The sequence below is a fragment of the Mandrillus leucophaeus genome, unplaced genomic scaffold, assembly GCF_000951045.1.
Source record: "Mandrillus leucophaeus isolate KB7577 unplaced genomic scaffold, Mleu.le_1.0 Scaffold54, whole genome shotgun sequence".
NCBI classification, from domain to species: domain Eukaryota; kingdom Metazoa; phylum Chordata; class Mammalia; order Primates; family Cercopithecidae; genus Mandrillus; species Mandrillus leucophaeus.
Window position 1 is genome coordinate 1,487,616 of NW_012105808.1, and position 979 is coordinate 1,488,594.

The 979-nt window shown below is 59.1% G+C and overlaps 1 protein-coding gene across 1 annotated transcript in view; it reads right to left on the reverse strand.

Moving 5' to 3' along the window:
• Nucleotides 1–210: 210 nt before the first annotated feature.
• Nucleotides 211–979, reverse strand: part of MOB3A (MOB kinase activator 3A) — a gene marked incomplete at its 3' end in the record, with an annotated part of 13,560 nt that continues 12,791 nt past the window's right edge. The window contains exon 2 of the mRNA XM_011997433.1: nt 211–874. Coding sequence (XP_011852823.1) covers nt 211–753 — 543 coding nt within the window. The remainder of the gene's footprint in view (nt 875–979) is intronic.

Consider the following 979-nt stretch of genomic DNA (forward strand, 5'->3'; position numbering starts at 1 on the left):
TTTGTATTTTTTTAGTAGAGACGGGGTTTCACCGTGTTAGCCAGGATGGTCTCGATCTCCTGACCTCGTGATCCGCCCACTTCGGCCTCCCAAAGTGCTGGGATTACAGGCTTGAGCCACCGCGCCCGGCCTTCCTGGCTAATTTTTAAAATTTTTCGTAGAGATGGGATTTTGCTATGTTGCCCAGGTTGAGCTCAAACTCCTGGGCTCAAGCGATCCCTGGGCTCGGCCTCCCAAAGCACTGGCATTACGGGTGTGAGCCACTGTGCTTGGCCTCCCTGACTTTTCCGGAAGGCTGTGTATCCCTGAGCCCCTGCCCACCACTGACTCACCCACGTTGGTGGGGAAGAGGTCCTCGTTGTTGATTTGCGCCTCGATCCAGTCCATCAGCAGGTCCATGTACCTGGGGGCGGAGAGCGCCGTGGGCTTCCGGAACTTATGCTCGTCCTGCCAGCGGTACTCGTACTTGGGGCCCCCCGACATGACGGGGCAGGACTGCTCCGTGCAGCCGTCGCTGATGGTGCCGTAGATGAGGTTGACGCGGTTAAAGAAGTCCACCACGTGAACGGCCACCCAGTCGTTCAGGTCCTCGCCCGGGGGCAGCTGCACCGCTAGCCGCAGGTCCAGCCCGGCGTTCAGCGACGCCTGCGCCTTCTTGTGCAACTCGAAGCGCTGGGTGCCCGGCTCGAACTTGCGCTTGGGGCGGAATGTCTTGTCCTTGTTGAAGACTTGCTTCAGGAAGGGGTTGGACATCTTGGTGACGCCTGCTCTCCTGGAACGCTTCTGCAGGGGGGTCCTGGGCCAGCGGCTGGGGGTGCCGACCAACCCGAGAGGCCACGAAACACTCACCAAGCCCCACGGCTCTCCCGCGGACCTGAAATACACAGGGGAATCATGACCTGCTGGAGGTGACAGAATTTCCCAGAAACTCGTGCTGACGGCACAAGCGGCAGGATTTGGTTTTTTTGTTTGTTTGTTT